The sequence below is a fragment of the Polypterus senegalus genome, chromosome 8 (genome assembly GCF_016835505.1).
Source record: "Polypterus senegalus isolate Bchr_013 chromosome 8, ASM1683550v1, whole genome shotgun sequence".
Lineage (NCBI taxonomy): Eukaryota > Metazoa > Chordata > Cladistia > Polypteriformes > Polypteridae > Polypterus > Polypterus senegalus.
Genome location: NC_053161.1, coordinates 112,389,715 through 112,405,281, shown reverse-complemented (window position 1 = coordinate 112,405,281; position 15,567 = coordinate 112,389,715). Strand labels below are relative to the sequence as shown.

The following is a 15,567-nucleotide window of genomic DNA, read 5'->3' as shown; positions in this document are numbered from 1 at the left end:
AGTAAAGTAAACAATCAAAAATCAATAGGGCTGTTGCGCTTTTAAGTATGCAAGCACCGCGATAAAGCGGCGCAATGAATGGATCAATGTGAAGGTTGCCTTTCAGCATTTTTTTACAGGTGCGTATCTTCTAAGCAAACAGCCACTGTGCAAACAGCCCCTCTGCTCACACCCCCTAAGTCAGGAGCAGATAATGGGGCTATTCATACGCCTCCCTAATGGTATTGCATGATTGATAAGTATCTGCCTGTATTTCTCAGAGAGAAGCAAACAATGAAAAATCAATACGGGCTGTTAGAGCTTTTAAGTGTGCGAAGTAGCGCGCGGGAAGCATATCGTATATCATTGAGGAGTTTTATTTAATATGTAATAAGTGCTCTGATTGGGTAGCTTCTCAGACATCTGCCAATAGCGTCCTTTGTATGAAATCAACTGGGCAAAGAAACTGAGGAAGCATGTAAAATAAATTGAAAGACCCATTGTCCGCAGAAATCCGCGAACCAGCGAAAAATCTGTGATATATATTTAGATATGCTTACATTTAAAATCCGCGATGGAGTGAAGCTGCGAAAGTCGAAGCGCGATATAGCGGGGGGATCACTGTATATATTATACTATATGTATAGCTCAGCAAGGGTAATGTGAAGAGGACTTCATGTGATGAACTTATTTCCTGTAATAAGTATTATGTTTTGTTATTAAAAAGGATACATTAAATCAGTACATACCGACACTACTGTGTGTTCCCTGGATGATTTCATTTGGTGACAGTCCAGTAACTCCCCCATTGCTGTTTCCATTGGGATTTGAAGGCACTGAAGCAAGGAGGCCTGGAAGTGAGGATATAAATACTTTTACTTAACATATACAAAACCATTTAGAATTTGATTAGTTTTGTGGTGTTGAAAACTGGCTAACTGAAATTACACAAACATGTTATTTTACAATCATAAATACATAATGGCCATAGTTCCCAAACTTGGTCTTGGGAATCCCGTGTGGTTGCAGGTTCTTCTCCCAACCAACTTCCGTTTTTCATTGAGCTCAAGGCCTAATTAAGTGAATCATTATTTCTCAGTTTTTGTGTTTTGGGGTCAAAGTAGAAATTACAAAACTAAGTTTGACAATTTTTTTATTAAAATACACTAAGCTATATTTTTTTTATTTTACTGATTTTATTGTAATCATTCCATACAAATAGATTAATTTTTACAAAAAAGGATTGAAAACAAATCCATCCCCACCCTGAGAAAGAGAGCATGGCCAACACAGTAAAACTTAGAGGTTGTAAAAATACATAAATTAATAAGTTTAATAGGTGGATAAAGATAAATGGATAAGAAAAAAAAAATGGGAAGAGAATTACTTTATTACTTTAAGAGCTTATTCAAAAGTATTATTGATTAGATCCTGCCAGGTTTTGAAAAAGTTCTGAACAGATCCTCTAACTGAGAATTAGGATTCTTCCAGTTTAGCAATATAAGCCTGCATGCCAATAGTGTATTAAAGGCAGTTACAGTCTGTTTGTCCTTCTCCGCTTTAAGCCCATCTGGAAGAGCACCAAACACAGCTGTTAATGGGTTAAGAGGGATTTTTTTTTAACTTGTTAACAGTATTTTAATCGTGATTTTCATTCTGTTTTTCCAAGTGTTGGATTTTTAATTCATTACTTACTAATTAGTGGGTCTGACTCTGAAGTAGTTGCAACTATCATCCTAGTGTTTGTTCTATTAATTGCTAATTGTCACTATTCGTGTTAAATGAAGGGAGCAAGCTAAACAAAAAAGGGGAAAATAGGAAAGCAACACGAAAGCTAAGCATTTAAAGCTTTAGAAAAATTAGAAATATTTTAATTTCTTTTAATTTAAATATATAAATGTAAAAACCATACTGCTGTGCTTTTATGAATGCAAAATAAGAGAAAAGAAGAAACAAAGACCAGATAATTAAATGAGATCAGTTGTTATTATTATTATCACTGACAGTGAACCTGGTTTTGGAAGAAAAACATACAGCCACAGGGGGCCCCCAGGACCAAGTTTGTAAACCACACTGCTTTATGGGGTTAAATGTGTATTTTTTCACTGTTCCGTCTTCATTTTGTCAGGACAGACACAGTAATGTTACAAAGATTTTATTACTAGCTGTGTTACCTGGCTTTGCCTAGGTAATTTCATAATACAACGGGTGTCAGGTAAAGTGCTGTCAGTTAGCTGGGTGTGTCAGAAGTACTATGTAATTAACTAAGTACTTTCTTATACAATATTTGTATTTTTCTAACAAATGCTAATATTATTGGCAGGTAGCATGGTGTGGTGTTTAGGGCCTTGGACCTAGAACTTTAAATCCCGAGGTTATTGATTCAAGTTATGCTACTGATACTGTGTGACCATGTACAAGTCACTTAACCCGCCTGTGCTCCTGTTGGGAAAAACAAAAGAAATGTAACCAATTGTATCTCCAAACACAATGTTATAGGAAAATGTATCCTTTTCAATTGAAGTAGGTGTTTAGTAGGAATGTGGTGGGCTGTCGCCCTGCCTGGGGTTTGTTTCCTGACTTGCACCCTGTGTTGGCTGGGATTGGCTCCAGTAGACCCCCCGTGATCCTGTAGTTAGGATATAGCGTGTTGGATAATGGATGAGTAGGAATAATATAAAATTTGAGTACATACTGTAATAAACCCCCATAGGGTGGTAAAGAGAGTGAACACAGCATAAAGATTTATTTGAGCTTGAGTTAATGGCTCATGTATTCTAAGTCAAAATACTAGAAAAACTGTAATGAGCTAAGAAGATTTATATCAAGTTATTAACTTCCATTAGGGGAAAGAAGGTTACCACTTAGTAGCTTCAAAGCATGACACAAATGTCTCTGTAATCCGCTATGGTGTTCTGGGCTGGGAGCACACCTGAAATGCCTCTGCACGCAGCTCCACTGTTCTGATCCTTTTTCATAACCTGCTCTAGAGTCCTGGCTCCAGAGCATGCCATGAATGTCTCTGCACCTTGCTACGTGGTTCCATCCCTGAAGCACAGTTACTCGTTCCATGTCCGCTTCAATGGTCTAGTCTCAGAACACGCCTGCTTTCTGTAGAAAGTTTCACCTGAAAATTCCACTGCATAACAATCCTCCTCTTCCGGTCTATTCTGCACAGCTTCGTTCTTCCTGGAAACAGCCTGCTCCGTGCTGCTCAACCCTTTCTGGAGTCTAGTACTTGCCTGTTTTTGCAGTCTCCCATGGAAGGTTCTAACCCTCAAAGTTTTTGGATGCCAACATTTACATAAGTCACGGCCACTAGACATAACCTCTCAACACCTCCTCCAGCCCAGCACTGCTGACCAGCACCATAGTTGCATCTTATAATGCAGTACTAAAAGTTTTACCTATTATCATTATTAGATGTTTATACATTTTTGTTTGTTTGGTTGCAGTAATACAGGTTTTACCTATTATCATTATAAGATGTTTATACATTTTTGTTTGTTTTGTTGCAGCACTCACCCAAGTGCAGTTGTTTCTTTACATTTTTCATCTCTTCTATATAGTCTCCAGATGTGAAATTATGGTATATGCAACACAGTGCTTGAAATGGATATAAATAAGTTCCAGTATTATATGCTGTATGTGTTGCACTGATGTATTAATGTGAGGAGTGAGGTGCATTTCCCATTAGAAATTCAAGTGCAACTATATAAGACCAGTGGTGGGACCAGGGCTGGTGGTCAATAGAAAAAGATAACCAAGAAGTGATCCAGCAGTCCAAAAGCAAAAGAACAGCATTTGCTAACCAAGGAGCTTTGCCGAATTTTTTTTCGCCATTTCACAACATGATCATGTGTTTTTTCCCCTGTCCAGCACACTGCCCTGTCTTCCATCATCTGTCCATCATATTGGCTAGTGGTGCTTTTTGCAGAGCACATTAATTATTTCTGTTGCGGGTTTCATTTGCACAAAGCTCATTCTCAGTGCAGAGCATATACTGTATGTACAGTAACATAATAAAAATAAATATCAAAAAATAAAAAAAAATTAACAAATAAAAAATTTACCTGCTAATTTTCTTTTTCCTTTAACACTGCCAAATTTCAATCAAACCTGTTAAAGCATTTCTGAGATTTTGGGGTATTTCATTTTTCTATTTCAGGTTTTTTTAACACCCAAAATACTGATATATGAAAATGTCCTCTCTTAGAGGATACCTACTGGCCTAGATGTACCATCCTGCCAAATTTCATCTTTTTAACTAAGTGGAAAATAGTGCCTTTCTTGGTTTATTAGTCAGAGCGTGAGTAAATGAATAAGTCAGATAACTTTGCATAAAAACAGCTTGATAGAATGCCTCCTAAAACTCCTTTTTGTCAAATGGTCGAGTAGCTTTGGTCTTTGTTGTGAGTAGGAATATTCCACATTATACATAGCAAAATGCTTAGCAGCTACTTTGTTTCTGGTGGCTGTACTGTTAATTTTCTGAATGTTGTATACATTGTTTAAATATATCAGCTTCATGCATGTGACTTTTATATTTAACAAAAAAAAAAAAATAAAAATAATAAAACTTGATTATAAATTGATTTTGAGTATAGCTTACCCAGGCCCCTATAACATGACAGTTGCTGATAAATTTGCTTCATCCTTTCAATATTCAAACGACTGGCTTCTGCATGATTTACCATGGGCTTAGGATAATGCAGCCCAATCACACATTTTGCAGCTTTCTGGATGCTTTCAGGTGCATTCCAAGGATCATAGATGTATTTTGCAGGAAAGCCCCTCAGAACTGGCAAATATCGTCTGCAAATCAAAATTCAGTATATGTGAGAAATAAAGACTTATCTAGTTCACTATACCTTTGAAAAGATAGATAGATAGATAGATAGATAGATAGATAGATAGATAGATAGATAGATAGATAGATAGATAGATAGATAGATAGATAGATAGATAGATAGATAGATAGATAGATAGATAGATAGATAAAATAGGTTAAGGCTGTCTTATAATTAATACAAAATGACAAAATATCTATGCATTCCGAAACAGAAAGTCCAATAGTTTTTTTTCTTTATCATCAATAGCCTACACATACTTTTATATTGGGAAAAATGATGCTATATTATAATGCTATATAATGATGCTATGAATTTTAAATGTTAGCCCAATTAAAATACGTTCACAACTTCAAATTATATTTGTAATGTATATTTGTAGTGATTTTACTCAAAATCAACATTCTTCTGTCACTTTACAATGCTATTAACTGTTATTAACTGTGACAAAGTTTCATTTGGATTGACTCAATAACGGTGGCATTACTCCAAAACTGGTCAAATTATGTTTGTGATTTCTGAAATGTGTAAATATGTTGAAAATTCAAAACTTAATCGTTCTCATAATATTTTAAGTGGGATAAAGATTTAAAAACGTTGCTTCCAAATTACAGTCTAAGAGCAGCACTATTTTTCCAAGAAAGTAAGACCCATGTGAAATGAAAAGAAGAAATTAATATTAACTGTTTTTACAGGTGGGACTGCCTGAAGGCTCTGCTGTACTACATTAATGTCAGTAAATATTCAGTCAGCATACAGAAATAAACTCACACAAGGAAACGCACGTTAATATTATCTGTAGTCTTATGTGTTTCCAGAGTACTATTATAATGTCTATACTGTCTTGGATATCTCAAGTTTCTGTTCAACATAAAATAGTTACTTCTGATTTTACAGTAACCCTTATTCCAATAGGAATTCTGTAAATTTGCAGCCAGGCTCAATAGGATGTAATAAAAAAAATCTAGTTTCTTCTCTTTTACTTTTTTCCATGATATAAAGAAAGCGCTTTTTATGTTATCAGTTTATGTTATCATCTTGATCAGGAATAAAGTAGTTCAAGAAAATAGAAGAAACAATAATGCAAAGGAAAAGCACAGTCTGTAAATTATTACATTATTAAGTATATAACATATTTAGTTACTTTTTTTGCAACTAATAAGTAATTTTTTTTTATTGCATCCCCTTGCAGGGATCCAATCTTGGACACCAGTGCCTGACACAAAGCCTCAGATGTTGTGCCAGGGCAGCTGGTTCACTTACTTGACAGGGTGTAGATCGGAGTATTATGCATAGGTCTGATCTCTTTCTCTCTCTCTCTCTCTCTCTCTATTATATAGAAAATCCAATGTCTGTCCGTCTGTAAGTCTGTCCGCTTTTCACAGGAGAACTAATTAATAGATTTAGATCAGAATTTTTCTATAATTTGTTTGAACATTCCGGTTGATTTTGCAAATTCTCTCATCATTATAAGTATCATAGTTCACTTGCAGTACTGATTTATTTGCATGAATCCGAGAGAGATAGAGGGGGGCAGGGCCCTAATCACTCATGCACCAGCCTCGGAGTGAACCTTACATCTGCTGAGCTAGCGAATGAGAGAACTACTTAACAGATTTAGATAGGGTTTTTTTTTTCTTGAATTTGCTTGAACATTCCGGTTGGTATTGCGACTTCTCTCATCGTGCTAGGGATCATAGTTCACTTGCAGGAGAGATATAATTGTGCTAATCCGCAACAGAGGCTGTGGCCTGAGGGGAAGGGGAAGAAGTATGACGTCAGGAGTGGGGAGCTTCACTGTCCTGTTTCACTTCTACGCAGGCGGAGCTGCAGCGGACAGCTAGTATATATATATATATATATATATATATATATATATATATATATATATATATATATATATATATATATATATATATATATATATATATATATATATATATATATATATATATATATATATACATACATACACATATTCCATTCATCCATTCAGAGTCTGTTCAAGTGTACTGATACAAAATCCTGGTTCCGATAACCCTATTATTGGAAAACAGAAGCTCTATGTTACTTATTCTTTTTTTTTGTCATCTCAAATATCCCATAGACATAATGGAGAACCATGGTTGTGAGCTTCTAAACATCACTGAAGAACTGAAGGTTTTGGAGGAATTGACACTAAAGTTTCACACTTGCTACAGGCACCTGAAAGCCATTAAGCTTCAGCATGATGTAGCAGGGCATTGTGCACACCCCAGGAGCACTTGAAGTTGGCATTACCTTTTTTTTTTTTTTTTTACTTATATCATTAGGTTGAGTATGTTGTCGGTGCACTACTGCATCACTATTTCATTCAGTGGTGAACGCATCTGAAAAATGGCAGACAGCAAGCAAGTGACAGAAAAGAGTTGGGGAGCACTTTATCCTGAACAGAGGAATAAAGGTTGTAAGTTGCAAAATAGGCAGGTCTGACCTTATATGACATGAGAGAATAATGGTGATGTACAAACATTTTTGAAAAGGAAACATACCATTACAGCAAATGTGGAGGACTCTTTGTTTTAAAGAAACTTTGCATATGTTCACTGCACAACACAGCTATAAAGTGCTATTAGGTGTTTTATTTTTTGATATTACTATATTTATAATGAATTATTATACAAATGTGTGTATACTGGGCTTTGCTCGCCAACCCCCGCCTGCACTACGCGCCAGCAACTTCGTGTCTCTTTCGCTTGCGTATGAGGATTTCACTTTTACCAAACAACAAAACTTTTAATTGTCACAGATAGTCCTCTTCATTGGAAACACTACTTTTCCCTGATGGCAACACGAATTCGATGATCTACAAGTCTTTGACTTAAAGTTTAAATCCGAACAATATATACTTTTCGATGTTCCGTTATTTCACCGAGTAATAATTTCTGTTTGTGCTAATGCAATCTTTACTATTCTTTTTTTGAGACCTCTGAATTATCGTACTTCCATTATCTCTAACCTGCTCTGCTTGTGTACCGCACCAACATTTTTGAAATCTTTACGATGTTCTACTTTGTCATCTACTCTTTGTCTTTTATTCCCGGCCCTGGGCGTGGTTAAATCATTAGCACAAAGACATGTCTCGCGGGATGTGAAGGTGTCTCTCTGAGAAAATTATGTCTTGTCTCCTTCCAAGAATGTGCTTTATAATAGAGACATTATATATAATATAATGTCTGTATTATTAAAAAAAAAATTATATTTGTAGTTGGAGATCCACAGAGGGAGAGAATGAATCACATATCATAGACTGGTTTTTATTCCTGAGCTTTCAGCTCCTGCCAGGAGCCATCATCAGAGGACAATGATTAGACATACAACAATCAAAAGGCAATATATAGCAAAATTAGGTAGGTTAGGTGAATGTGTGCTGGAGGGGGCGTAATGAGGTGGGGTTAGGAGGGTGTTGGTCGTAAAGTTTAATTTATTATGAGCATGTTCTTCTTCTTGTCTGTTAATGGCATTTTTGTTTGATAGCCAAGATTCAGCCAGCTGTCTGGCACTTTTTTACTACTGGTCACAGTGAAGACACATTTAGCTGAATATAACTAAGAAGTACATCTTGAGAGGCAATCAGTTTTCTAAAATTATAAATAATAATGATGAAAATCCAAGAGTTTTGTTCTCAACAACTGTCTTCTGATTCAACCTACCTAATTCAAAGGAATGTCCCCTAAAATCTTCTAGTAAATCTGTGAGGCTTTTGCCACATTTTTAAACATAACATTAATTATATTAGATGTAATATTACTTCAAAATTAATCCTGTTTTTTAAAGAATTAAATTCCTGAACCCGGTAGAATAATTTCTCCGCTAAAGCCTTCTACTTGTTTCCTTGACCCAGTTGTAACAGAATTTTTTTAAAAATAATTCTCAGGTGTGCTAATTGATAGTGCACTTGACATAGTGAAATCATCATGTACATGATCTTCGCAAACTGTCTAAAGACTGCAGTATACTTTTAACCTGCCTTTTTTAATTTTAGAAAAAGCAGCCTATTAGTAGCCAAATGACTATTAAAATAAAGAGAGGCCACACATTTGTTCTTGTCCTACTAGACCCAAGTGCAGCATTTGACACCATAGACAACCGTGTTCTAATAAATCACCTTAGTCAATGGGTGGGCCTCTTGAGCAGGCAGCATCTTAACCTGGTTTCAGTCTTATTTAACAAGCAGAAAATTGTTAGTTTTGGTGACTATAGTTCAGAGATCCATGATACTGTACAATACGCGTATGTACCAGAAGGATGTATTCTCGGCACACTGTTATTTTCAATATATATAAGCTCTCTATAAGTCAGGTTATCTGAAAACACAAGGTGAAGTACAACAGCTATGAAGTTGACATGCACCTTTACTTATCTACAGCACCTGATGACCCTCAGATGACACTCTCATCTGAATGGGTGAATATTAATTTCCTAAAAAAAAGGAAAAAACTGAAATCTTCCTTAAAAATAAAAAATGGAAGTAATAAGGGTATTAGAAATAAACTTGATACCTTGGCATTAAAACCAAGGCGGAAGTAAAGAATTGAAGTTTAATCATGGACTCTGACCTAAACTTTAAGTCATGTATTGAACCATATTACTAAGACTAGATTTTTAAATTTAAGGGACCTTGCAAACATTAGGCTTTTTATAACATTGCAAAATGCTGAGAAATTAATTCATGCTTTTGTTTTAGTCACCTAGATTACTGTAATGCACTAATATCAGGTCTACCTAAGAAAGAAACGGTTGCAATTAGTCCAGATTGCAGCAGCAACAATCTTAGCCAGAATATCTGACCATATCTCACCAGTTTTAGGGTTACATTACATTGATTATCTGATTCCATTAGAATTGACTTTAAAATACTACTACTGGTATCTAAAACCTTAAATAATCTTGCTCTTTACTATATTTTGAAATATCGGTGGTTCTACATTCCAAGTCATAACCTGGATATTCTAAATGTGATCTGCTTATTATTCCAAGAGCTAAGCATAAAAGAACTGGTAAGACAGCCTTTTGCTGTTACGCACCAAAAATCCGGAATACGTTGCCAGTACAGACGCACCAGGTTAACACTGTGGACCATTTAAAAAACAAAACAAAACAAAACAAAAAAAAACACTTTTTAAATTTTGTGAAATTTTAGTTCTACCCTTAATAAACTAAATGATCACAATGACTCTGCAATCATTATTAATCTTTAATTTTCGTTTCAGGTTCTTCTGTGGTGGCATTCTGAACCACCATCACATGATCAAAGACCTTTCCAGCAACATTTGATGCTTGAGTGAAAGCAGATACCCCAACTTGCCACGAGACCCACAGCATTGAATCTTCTAAGATGAAGCCTAAAAGAACCAATAAAGAACTATTTATGTTATGTAGAATGGTGGCTGGTCTTTTGACCTGCCTGGAACCCCTGCAGATTTTTTTTTCTATTTTTTCTGCTAGCCACCTGCCCTTATCATTGGACTTACATTTAAAGACATAAAAAACACAATTCTATATTTAAGGACTATACTTCTCCTAATTACGTATCTATATTATGTAAGTATGTATAATTTGTTTTGCATACTATTTTTTCATTATTCTTATGTAATTTTAATTTGTTTTTTGTTTGCTTGTAACTATTTCTTTGACATTCTGTAAAGCATTTTCAGCTACATCCTTTCTATGAAAATGCGATATAGAAATAAATGTTTTGTGTATGTGATTTAGTGTTTATGATGATAAAAGTCTGAAGTGTATGTACATTTCTGTTCAGAAATACAAATTTACTAAACACTTAAAGAGCTTAATGGGCATTATTAACATTATTATCGCACTGTGTTCCCCATTACCTGATGTAATCTCCATTAGGATCTGTTCTCCTTCCAAAGCCTACTGGACAATAACAATGAAAAAACTGTTGGAAAAAGGAACTGCAGGAGAGCCACATCCAGCTTCCAGCATTCACACTCCAATCTGCATCAAGTAATAATTCTTCAAAAACCTGTAAGGGCACAGTTCAAGAGATAAGATCTATGAACAGAAGATAATGTAAGATCAGAAAAATCAATTAACACACAATATATACTAAAAGTAAATATATATGACAAAATATACAAACATTTCTGAAATATTCAAAGTGGTCATTTGTAACATAACGAAAAGCTGAAAATAGCAGCTATGTCTAGGCATTTTTAAAGGTTATTTATCTTTTAGCCAAAAAAAGCTAAATTGTAGGATTTAAGGTTAAGAAAGACATATCACATACACAATTTTTGTATACTGTTTATGTATTACATAAAAAGTGCACTGAAAAAGCATTCAGTCCCTTGACCAATCCTCTGAACAAGGCATAGTCCATCACAGGGTGAACACACACAAGTGCAGGACAGCCAATTTAATAATGCCAATTAAAAACCAGTGTGTCTCTGCACTATGGGAGGAAAGTCATCTACAAACAGGAACAACATGCAAACTCCACGCAGGGTGCACCCAGGGTATGAACCCTAGATGTCTTTTTGCATGGCAGCAATGCTACCTCTGACCACCATACCATCCATCTCTAATATTTCTGGTATTTTTTAAATTCCATTTTTAAGTAGTATGAGTGAATGTGAGTGTACTCTGCACCCTGTGTATAGCTGGTTTATGCCTTGTGCACAAACTACCAGGACAGTCCTTGTACCCAGGTGAACCAAGAATCCAAGTGTGCCGAGAAGGGATACCTCAAGGCAAATAAGAATTCAGCTGATTGGCACAAATAAAAAATGTTAATAAATGCAATTTTTGGATTACTCTGATAATAAACTATATTGTATAAAACTACAAAGTAAGTAGTCAGTTGGATAATATAATTCATCTCTTACAGGTACTGGTTCAGGAAAAAAAATCAATGTCAAAACAGAAAATGCTCTGATGGATTTGTAAAATCAAATCAACCTCAGTTTTCTTATAACCAATTCATTTCAATTTAATCTGTTTTTATTTTTGATACTGCTTAAACATTTGTATGACACATTTCCACACTTAGAAATGCCTCCTTTGTAACTAAGGAATACCAAGTTTTTTCGCAAAGAGGTCCTGTGATAAACTGGTGCCCATTATGGGCTGTTTCTCTCAGTGCTGCATAGATAGTACCTTGAGATGCTAATTATGACAATTCAGACATTCATTCATGTGTTTCATTAATACAGTGGGTACGGAAAGTATTCAGACCCCCTTCAATTTTTCACTCTTTGTTATATTGCAGCCATTTGCTAAAATCATTTAAATTAATTTTTTCCTCATTAATGTACACACAGCACCCCATATTGACAGACAAAAAAAATAATTTTTGAAATTGTTGCAGATTTATTAAAAAAAAAAAACTGAAATATCACATGGTCCTAAGTATTCAGACCCTTTGCTCAGTATTTAGTAGAAGCACCCTTTTGAGCTAATACAGCCATGAGTCTTCTTGGGAAAGATGCAACAAGTTTTTCACACCTGGATTTGGGGATCCTCTGCCATTCCTCCTTGCAGATCCTCTCCAGTTCTGTCAGGTTGGATGGTAAATGTTGGTGGACAGCTATTTTAGGTCTCTCCAGAGATGCTCAATTGGGTTTAAGTCAGGGCTCTGGCCATTCAATAACAGTCACAGAGTTGTTGTGAAGCCACTCCTTCGTTATTTTAGCTGTGTACTTAGGGCCATTGTCTTGTTGGAAGGTAAACCTTCGGCGCAGTCTGAGGTCCTTAGCACTCTGGAGAAGGTTTTTGTCCAGGATATCCCTGTACTTGGCCGCATTCATCTTTCCCTCGATTGCAACCAGTCGTTCTGTCCCTGCAGCTGTAAAACACCCCCACAGCATGATGCTGCCACCACAGTATTGGACAAGTGATGAGCAGTGCCTGGTTGTCTCCACACATACCGCTTAGAATTAAGGCCAAAAAGTTCTATCTTGGTCTCATCAGACCAGAGAATCTTATTTCTCACCATGTCAGAGTCCTTCAGGTGTCTTTTAGCAAACTCCATGCAGGCTGTCATGTGTCTTGCACTGAGGAGAGGCTTCCGACAGGCCACTCTGCCATAAAGCCCTGACTGGTGGAGGGCTGCAGTGATGGTTGACTTTCTACAACTTTCTCCCATTTCCTGACTGCATCTCTGGAGCTCAGCCAAAATGATCTTTGGGTTCTTCTTTACCTGTCTCACCAAGGCTCTTCTCCCCTGGTAGCTCAGCTTGGTCGGACAGCCAGCTCTAGGAAGGGTTCTGGTCGTCCCAAACGTCTTCCATTTAAGGATTATGGAGGCCACTGTGCTCTTGGGAACCTTAAGTGCAGCAGAAATTTTTTTGTAACCTTGGCCAGTTTTGTACCTTGCCACAATTCTGTCTCTGAGCTCTTCAGGCAGTTCCTTTGACCTCATGATTCTCATTTCAAGTCCAATCAGTATAATCAAACACAGCTGGACTCAAATGAAGGTGATCTCAAGGATGATCAGAAGAAATGGAAAGCACCTGAGTTAAATATATGAGTGTCACAGCAAAGGGTCTGAATACTTAGGACCATGTGATATTTCAGTTTTTCTTTTTTAATAAATCTGCAACAATTTCAAAATTCTTTTTTGTCTGTCAATATGGGGTGCTATGTGTACATTAATGAGGAAAAAATTAATTTAAATGATTTTAGCAAATGGCTGCAATATAACAAAGAGTGAAAAACTGAAGGTGGTCTGAATACTTTCCGTACCCACTGTATGTATATTCATTAATCTGTCCACTACCTTCCCCCTTTGCCCCCTGCCCCGGGACCGTAACAAGAGTCATTATTTACCAAGTACCCTACTTGAGCTGGTATTATATAAAGACTCAATATTACATCGACTGCTAACTGTCTGTCTTTTTGTACATCTCATAAGCTACTCTATAATGCACCTTTTCAAGTTTTACTGTAAGTTGCTTTTGCACTACTGCCTATTGCACATTGTACTTTGGTTTACTTTACAATTTCTGATTTTATTTATTTTATATATTATATACAGTTAGGTCCATAAAATCTTCCACATGCAAGCACTACACCTCAAGTCAACTCCAGGCCTTTTATCTGCTTAATTGATAATGACATAATGACGGACTTGCCCACACCTGCCCATGAAATAGCCTTTGAGTCAATTGTCCAATTACTTTTGAGCCCCTGAAATAAAGGGATTGTGCTAAAAAAATGTTTTAATTGCCTCACATTTTTATGCAATCTTTTTGCTCAACCCACTGAATTAAAGCTGAAAGTCTGCACTTCAACTGCATCTGAGTTGTTTCATTTAAAATTCATTGTGGTAATGTACAGAACCAAAATTAGAAAAAAGCTTTCTCTGTCCAAATATTAATGGAGCTAACTGTACTTTTTTTATATTTTATTGTACTACGAAGATGAGAAAGAAACAGTATTTTGATTCTTCTGTATGTTCTGTACATATAGTGAACTGACAATACAAGGCTATTTGAATTTAAAGCAAGAGATGACTATTGTAATATTCCATGGCCTTCTTGAATAATTTCATTAATAATCCATAGTTAATTCAAACCACAGCAATAGACATCATAACAAAATTAGGAAATATAACTATATAGCTCCAGTTTTAACTTCTTTATTAGCCATCAGTAAATTTCATAGCTGATATTAAAATCTTTTCAACATACAAAGTCACTAATGGCTTTGCCATTGTTTATTATAAAAGATATATTAAAACCTTTGAACCAATACATACATTATGATCACAAGTTGCAGGTTTACTTAATATTTAGATGTTACATGAGCCTTTAGTTATAGGGTCTGCTAATTTCTGCAATGATGTTCATGTTACAGAGGCCCCATTACTCCGAATAATTAATCAGACATTAGCTATGTGATCTTTCGATAGAAGCCCAGTGAGTCTGCTCACTTTGCTAAGTCTTTTTCTTTCGCCACACTGTAAGACATCTTACCAGCTGAAGAATTGTGCAGAAGTGGAATGGTTCACTGAGCTTTCCATAGAATGTAAGTTCAACTTAGTTTAAAAATAAGGTATAGACACAATAATTTAAGGTTGTCAAAGCTTCACTTAAAAATTTTACTTTAAAAAGACTAGAGGGCTTTGCTCCCTGCTCGCTTCACTTGCCACCTCCACATTTTTAGGATTGCCTTTTTTTTTCTTTGAATTGTTGCTATTTTATTAGTTTCACTTTTATTTCAGAACTTCTGTGAAAACAATATGTAGAATTTTTCGAATCCCAATGTTCTGAATCTTTTAAATGAGCTCCGTTTAATGACATTGTACCATAATTCTGGATAGCTTTCTCTGTTTGGAATACAAAACAATCTACACCATCAGCAGTTAATAGTTATTTTTGCAAAGTAACCAATATATGCATGTGAGGTAAACTCCGTTTTTGAAATTCTCTTGACTTAAACTTCAAAGCCTTACAATAGTTACATACTTATGACATATCACCTATGTCCATATATTTGATCTCTATTTGCCTTTTTGTTATTTCTCCGAGTAATGATTTCTCTTTCTTTGCGCTAATGTGATGTTTACTTTCTTTGTTTTGACACTGTCGTTTTTTTCTCCTTTCATATTCTGTATCTTGCTCTGCATGTGTTTCGCGCCTATGTTTTTTTTGAGCCTTTTGAATTCCAGTTTTCATTATCTCTAACCTGCTCTGCATGTGTTTGGCCCCCTTTGTTTTTTTAACCTTTTTAT

General features: G+C 35.7%; 1 protein-coding gene across 2 annotated transcripts in view; it reads right to left on the bottom strand.

The window, feature by feature from the left end:
- Positions 1-15,567, bottom strand: part of cry1b (cryptochrome circadian regulator 1b) — a 92,633-nt gene that overhangs the window by 24,044 nt on the left and 53,022 nt on the right. For both annotated transcript variants that reach the window (XM_039761621.1, XM_039761622.1), the window contains exons 8-10: positions 10,706-10,857; positions 4,592-4,794; positions 729-830 (exon numbers count right to left, since the gene is read on the bottom strand). In XM_039761621.1, coding sequence (XP_039617555.1) covers positions 729-830; positions 4,592-4,794; positions 10,706-10,857 — 457 coding nt within the window. The remainder of the gene's footprint in view (positions 1-728; positions 831-4,591; positions 4,795-10,705; positions 10,858-15,567) is intronic.